We start from the raw sequence: 7,500 nt of genomic DNA, 5'->3' as shown, positions 1-7,500 counted from the left end.
CCCCCCCGTCTCCCCCTCTCCTGAAAACCTTGATTTACTACATTGCTCTCTTCCTTCCTTCCTTCCTTCCTTCCTTCCTTCCTTCCTTCCTTCCTTCCTTCCTTCCTTCCTTCCTTCCTTCCTTCCTTCCTTCCTTCCTTCCTTCCTTCCTTCCTTCCTTCCTTCCTTCCTTCCTTCCTTCCTTCCTTCCTTCCTTCCTTCCTTCCTTCCTTCCTTCCTTCCTTCCTCTCTCCTTCCTCTTCCAGCCTCCGTGTAATCCCTCTCTCCTCCTGCATCACAGGTGAATGAATCTCAGAGCAGGGGGGGGTCAGTGTGTCTCGGCCCACATCCGCCCCCCCTCCCCCCCCCACTAATGTGTTATCTCTCTCCTCTGTCCCCCCTCCCCCTCCCCCTCGTCCTCCTCCTCCTCCTCCTCCTCCTCCTCCTCCTCCTCCTCCTCCTCCTCCTCCTCCTCCTCCTCCTCCTCCTCCTCCTCCTCCTCCTCTTCCCTCGTTCACAACTCACCTCCCTTACTTCATCATGTATAAAACCCAAATTCCCACAATCCCCCCCTCTCCCTCTCCCTCTCCCTCTCCCTCTCCCTCTCCCTCTCCCTCTCCCTCTCCCTCTCCCTCTCCCTCTCCCTCTCCCTCTCCCTCTCCCTCTCCGCCCCCCCCCTTCTGTCTGGACCCACAGAGCGGCGCCAGGATCAACATCTCAGAGGGTTCCTGTCCGGAGAGGATCATCACCATCACAGGGCCGACGGACTGTGTGTTCAGAGCCTTCACCATGATCACACTCAAACAGGAGGAGGTACACACACACAGACACACACACACACACACACACACACACACACACACACACACACACACACAGACACACACACACACACACACACACACACACACACACACACACACAGACACACACACACACACACACACACAGACACACACACACACACACAGACACACACACACACACACACACACAGACACACACACACACACACACACACACACACACACACAGACACACACCCTCTTCAGGGAGTTTGCCTCTTCTCTAACCGACAGTAAGATAATAAGTTCACACGTTTACCTTTTAAACTTTAATAACTAATAACAATGTTGTGAGAGACAGACACACAAACCAATATTTATTTTGATCATTTGCGTTATTAATTTGTATAACTCCATATGGGTCGAATTAAATCAAACTGTGACTTTGGTTGCAGAGACCTGGAGAGGAGGAGGAGGAAGAGAATCAGAGAACGGTAGATGGGCGCTGAAAGGATTTAAAATATGGAATGAAGACAGTGAGTGAGAGGTGAAGAGAATGAGAAGAAGAGAGCGAGAGAAGCAGGGTTTAAAGAAAGCCGAGAGAGAGAGAGAGAGAGAGAGAGAGAGAGAGAGAGAGAGAGAGAGAGAGAGAGAGAGGGAGCTGTGAAAAGTTAATGAGATTGAGAAAAGGAGAGATTATAAAGAGTGTGATCAGAGAGAGTCCGACCTGAAGCTTCAGCTCCAGAGGTTTCCTCGAGTCCTGATCCTCTAACAGCTGATTCCAGATGTGCAGCGAGAGAGAAACACCTGGTGTCCAACATCTGTCCTGAGAGATCCAATCACAGCAGTTTGTCAATTAACCAAACCAGTCTAATGTAAGACCTCACAGCGAGTTACAGGAATTACTGAGAAAAATACCATGGTAACCATGGTAACCATGGAGAAACCTTCAGCGAGAGATTTCTGTCCGACACCGCGACACAAACAAATACGAGCCGGCTGTTTTCAGAGGGAGGTTGTTTTATTCAGGACACGTTTGTGTGATGGGCGGCTCAGACAAGACGCCGCCGCTGGTGTTTACATTTCAGATGCAACGCAGCCCTGAGTTCAGCTCGACCGAAACCCGACTGAACCAATCAAACTCAGAGCAGGTGATTCAGGCCACTCTTTAGAACCTGAGCTAATTAAAGAGAGGGAAGTAAGAGCAGGAAAAACAGAGAAGGATTTAGAAAGAGGGGGATGAGAGAAAGGAGGAGAAGGAAGGGTAAACACTCAAGAAGTGAGGAGATGAGAGATGGTTGGGGGGGGAGGGGGGAGGCTTTACCTGAAATAACCTGATTTCTGGACAGAGTTTGATATGATATTCAAACATAATTTGTCAAACAAGCCAAGTTAGCCCTCTAAGCTAACAGCTGCTAATCAGGTTAACTACCAATCAGAAATGTGCAACTTTTGTTTAGCGAAAATAAATAAAACAAAAGCCAGGAATCATATTAAGTTGCTTTTATTGTTTGTAACATTAGTTTATGCTTTAAAATCCTTAAAACACCAGAAGAGAGAGAGAGACAATAATCGTATTATTATTATATTATATTATCAGAAATAAAGGAATGACGGACACGAGCAGAAGTTTCTGTTCAGTCGATGTTTCACGATCTGCTCCACAGGTTATTGTGTTTCTCCAGAAGGATGACTCTCTCTCTCTCTCTCTCTACCTCTCTCTACCTCTCTCCCTCTCTCTCTCTCTCTCTCTCCCCCCCTCTCTCTCTCTCTCTCTCTCCCCCCCCTCTCTCTCTCTCTCTCTCTCTACCTCTCTCTCTGTCTCTCTCTCTCTACCTCTCTCTCTCTCTCTCTCCCCCCCCCTCCCTCTCTGTCTCTCTCTCTCCCCCTCCCTCTCCCTCTCTCTCTCTCTCTCTCTCTCTACCTCTCTCCCTCTCTCTCTCTCTCCCCCTCTCTCTCTCCCCCCCTCTCTCTCTCTCTCTCTCTCCCCCCCTCCCTCTCTCTCTCTCCCCCTCCCTCTCTCTCTCTCCCCCCCCTCCCCCTCTCTCTCTCTCTCTCTCTCTCTCTCTCTCTCTCTCTCTCCCCCCCTCCCTCTCTCTCTCTCTCTCTCGCCCTCAGGACCTGTCGGCCTTGGTGGCTAACGGCACAGTGACCAGTAAACCTCCCGTCACCCTGCGGCTGGTGATCCCGGCCAGTCAGTGTGGCTCGTTGATCGGGAAGGGAGGCTCCAAGATCAAGGAGATCCGAGAGGTGAGGGGGGGAGGGGGTGAGGGGGATAACTCCCAGCGGGGGGGGGGGGGTTCAGTTGTTCATGATTTAATTAAAGTCGTGATTATTTCAACACTGATGCAGGAGAGACGGCAAACCTGCACATTAGCTGTTGTAACTTAACATAAACGAGTGAAAAAAAACCTTAAATACTCAAAAACAAAAGCTGCTACAGAACCTGCAGAACATGTGAGGAACATGTGAAGAACATGTGAAGAACACGTCAGGAACATGTGAAGAACACGTGAGGAACATGTGAGGAACATGTGAGGAACATGTGAAGAACACGTGAGGAACATGTGAGGAACATGTGAAGAACACGTGAGGAACATGTGAAGAACACGTGAGGAACATGTGAGGAACACGTGAGGAACATGTGAAGAACACGTCAGGAACATGTCTGAACTCAGCAGCAGCTCAAGTTCTGATCTCACTTCTGAAGATGCTAAATATAAGTTTTACATTTTGTTTGCATGTCAGGACGAAGACAACAGGATATTCACTTCACTGTGTCTGTGATCACATGGTCTGACACATTGTGTGTGTCTGTGTGTGTGTGTGTGTGTGTGTGTGTGTGTGTGTGTGTGTGTGTGTGTCTCTCTGTGTGTGTGTGTGTGTGTGCAGACGACAGGAGCTCAGGTGCAGGTAGCAGGTGACCTCCTCCCTAACTCCACAGAGCGAGAGGTGACGATATCCGGGAGTCAGGACGCCATCATCCAGTGTGTGAAGCTCATCTGCACCGTCATCTTAGAGGTACGTGACCTCGCACCTTGAGTTCGAGTTTGACTTGATTATTATTTCACTGCGACGGTCGAAGGTGCAGAATCGAACGTGAGCGGATGGAATATCCAATGATGCTGATTTCAAACTGTGAACAGAAGAGCAGAGGGGATTTTTAAAATGTTCGTATTCCTCCAGAAAGAATCTCAACCTCGGTGATTAAAGGGAATGGGCAGCGTTCATTAAGCTGAGACTCGGAGATCAAAGGCGCAAACGTTGAGATCAAAGACTCCAGCAGCTGGTTTCTGTTCCTCTCACCTCCACCAGGACGAAGTGAGTGAGAGAGAAGAGAAAGAGAAACTCTGACCTCCGTCCGACTCGCTCACGTTTACTCTGTTTGATCTGTGAAGAGTCTTCTGATCTCCTTCCACCCTGCGTGCTCTGCTGTGGCCCGGCCGCTCACCCAGTGCATGCTGGGACATGAAGGAAGAATTCATTTCTCTGTGAGCTGCAGCGGGAGCTCGTGGAATTTAATCCTCTGTGAGAGTTTGATTCAACTTTAGTGACGATAGAAACTTCTACAGCTTCAAAGATTTCGTTTCTTTATCTTCATGAATAGTTTCTCTCCGAGTCGGGTCCAGACATAACTCTCAGAGTTCGTGAGTTATGTCTGAGATTTTATTACTCATGTATTTCTCATTTCATTTCCTGTCAAAGCTTTAAATTCATGTATTTGTTTTACAACATGTTTCTGAAACAAGACAAATGTATTTATCCACTGATTTCTGATGCTGAAACCCTCTGAGACACTTGTGAGACTCGGACTCAGATTCCTCCTCATGTCCAATGTCTCTCCTCCGTCTCTCTCTCTCTCTAGTCACCACCGAAGGGAGCGACCATTCCATACCGACCCAGCCCGACCCCAGGACCTGTGCTAATGGCAGGAAACCAGGTGAGACATGATGGCCGCTCATAACGGCAAACACCGAGTCGACAATATGAGAGAAAGGTTCAGTCGGCTGGCAGAGGCTGGAGGGATGGAGTTCACCGACTCCTGCAGGAGGGAGAGAGGGATGACGAGAGGAGGGAGGTAGAGAGGAGGGAGGTAGGACAGGGTGATAGTTAACTGGATGAACAAAGCGAAAGATGGATGGAGGCGGGAGAAATCAGATTTATAGACACGGAGAGGAAGGAGGGATGAAAGGGAGGGGGAGAGAGAGAGGTAAAGGTGGATGGATTAATGGGTCGGAGAGGTTTTTAACACAAAAGTCAAACGTCCGAACCGGAGTGAAATGAATATCACAGTAAAGTGGATTCAGTCAAACAAGCTGCATCAGCTTCGTCCTGGGACAACTGGAGGACGTGAAGACGTGTCGTCTGTCTTCATTCACCGAGTGTTGATGAACTCTTCGTTCTGTTGCTTTTGATGAAGAATCATTTCAAAGTTCCTCCTCTGACTGTTGTTGACTGAAGTGTCTCAGGGACGAGCTTTAACTCTGTCTCTGTCTCTGTCTCTGTGTCTCTGTCTCTGACTCTGTCTCTGTCTCTGTCTCTGTCTCTGTCTCTGACTCTGACTCTGACTCTGACTCTGTCTCTATCTCTGTCTCTGCCTCTGTCTCTGTCTCTGTCTCTGTCTCTATCTCTGTCTCTGCCTCTGCCTCTGTCTCTGTCTCTGTCTCTGTCTCTGTCTCTGTCTCTGTCTCTGACTCTGTCTCTGTCTCTGTCTCTGTCTCTGTCTCTGTCTCTGTCTCTGTCTCTCTCGGCCTCTGTCTCTGTCTCTGTCTCTGTCTCTGTCTCTGACTCTGTCTCTGCCTCTGCCTCTGCCTCTGTCTCTGTCTCTGCCTCTGTCTCTGTCTCTGTCTCTTTCTCTGTCTCTGTCTCTGACTCTGACTCTGTCTCCGTCTCTGTATCTGTCTCTGCCTCTGTCTCTGTTCTGCCTCTGTCTCTGTCTCTGTCTCTGTCTCTGTCTCTGTCTCTGTCTCTGTCTCTGTCTCTGTCTCTGTCTCTGTCTCTGTCTCTGACTCTGTCTCTGCCTCTGTCTCTGTTCTGTCTCTGCCTCTGTCTCTGTCTCTGTCTCTGTCTCTGTCTCTGTCTCTGTCTCTGTCTCTGTCTCTGTCTCTGTCTCTGCCTCTGTCTCTGTCTCTTTCTCTGTCTCTGTCTCTGTCTCTGACTCTGTCTCTGTCTCTGTCTCTGTCTCTCTCTCTGTCTCTGCCTCTGTCTCTGTCTCTGACTCTGTCTCTGTCTCTGTCTCTGTCTCTGTCTCTGTCTCTGTCTCTGTCTCTGTCTCTGTCTCTGTCTCTCTCTCTGTCTCTGCCTCTGTCTCTGTCTCGGCCTCTGTCTCTCTGTCTCTGTCTCTGTCTCTGTCTCTGTCTCTGTCTCGGCCTCTGTCTCTCTCTCTGTCTCTTTCTCTGTCTCTGTCTCTGTCTCTGTCTCTGTCTCTGTCTCTGTCTCTGCCTCTGTCTCTGTCTCTGTCTCTGTCTCTGTCTCTGTCTCTGCCTCTGTCTCTGACTCTGACTCTGTCTCTGTCTCTGTCTCTGTCTCTCTCTCTGTCTCTGTCTCTGTCTCTGCCTCTGTCTCTGTCTCTGTCTCTGTCTCTGTCTCTGCATCTGTCTCTGTCTCTGTCTCTGTCTCTGTCTCTGCCTCTGTCTCTGTCTCTGTCTCTGTCTCTGTCTCTGTCTCTGTCTCTGCATCTGTCTCTGTCTCTGTCTCTGTCTCTGTCTCTGTCTCTGTCTCTGCCTCTGTCTCTGTCTCTGTCTCTGACTCTGCCTCTGTCTCTGTCTCTGTCTCTGTCTCTGTCTCTGTCTCTGTCTCTGTCTCTGTCTCTGCCTTTGTCTCTGTCTCTGTCTCTGTCTCTGTCTCTGTCTCTGTGTCTCTGTCTCTGTCTCTGTCTCTGTCTCTGTCTCTGTCTCTGTGTCTCTGTCTCTGTCTCTGTCTCTGTCTCTGTCTCTGTCTCTGTCTCTGTCTCTGTCTCTGTCTCTGTCTCTCTCTCTCTCTCTCTCTGTCTCTGTCTCTGCCTCTGCCTCTGTCTCTGACTCTGTCTCTGCCTCTGTCTCTGTCTCTGTCTCTGTCTCTGTCTCTGTCTCTGTCTCTGTCTCTGTCTCTGTCTCTGCCTCTGTCTCTGTCTCTGTCTCTGTCTCTGCCTCTGCCTCTGTCTCTGTCTCTGTCTCTGTCTCTGTCTCTGTCTCTGTCTCTGTCTCTGTCTCTGTCTCTGTCTCTGTCTCTCTCTCTGTCTCTGTCTCTGTCTCTGCCTCTGTCTCTGCCTCTGTCTCTGTCTCTGTCTCTGCCTCTGTCTCTGCCTCTGTCTCTGTCTCTGTCTCTGTCTCTGTCTCTGCCTCTGCCTCTGTCTCTGTCTCTGTCTCTGCCTCTGTCTCTGTCTCTGTCTCTGTCTCTGTCTCTGTCTCTGTCTCTGTCTCTGTCTCTGTCTCTGCCTCTGACTCTGTCTCTATCTCTCTCTCTGTCTCTGTCTCTGTCTCTGCCTCTGCCTCTGCCTCTGTCTCTGTCTCTGCCTCTGTCTCTGTCTCTGTCTCTGTCTCTGCCTCTGTCTCTGTCTCTGTCTCTGTCTCTGTCTCTGCCTCTGTCTCTGTCTCTGTCTCTGTCTCTGTCTCTGTCTCTGTCTCTGTCTCTGTCTCTGTCTCTGTCTCTGTCTCTGTCTCTGCCTTTGTCTCTGTCTCTGTCTCTTTCTCTGTCTCTGTCTCTGACTCTGTCTCTGTCTCTGTCTCTGTCTCTGTCTCTGTCTCTGTCTCTGTCT

General features: G+C 49.7%; 1 protein-coding gene across 1 annotated transcript in view; it reads left to right on the top strand.

Moving 5' to 3' along the window:
* Positions 1 to 7,500, top strand: part of pcbp4 (poly(rC) binding protein 4) — a 24,772-nt gene that overhangs the window by 5,027 nt on the left and 12,245 nt on the right. The window contains exons 4-7 of the mRNA XM_061070190.1: positions 676 to 792; positions 2,883 to 3,014; positions 3,657 to 3,785; positions 4,630 to 4,704. Coding sequence (XP_060926173.1) covers positions 676 to 792; positions 2,883 to 3,014; positions 3,657 to 3,785; positions 4,630 to 4,704 — 453 coding nt within the window. The remainder of the gene's footprint in view (positions 1 to 675; positions 793 to 2,882; positions 3,015 to 3,656; positions 3,786 to 4,629; positions 4,705 to 7,500) is intronic.

Source organism: Limanda limanda, chromosome 4 (genome assembly GCF_963576545.1).
Source record: "Limanda limanda chromosome 4, fLimLim1.1, whole genome shotgun sequence".
NCBI lineage: Eukaryota > Metazoa > Chordata > Actinopteri > Pleuronectiformes > Pleuronectidae > Limanda > Limanda limanda.
This window is presented reverse-complemented; position numbering and strand designations above follow the sequence as displayed.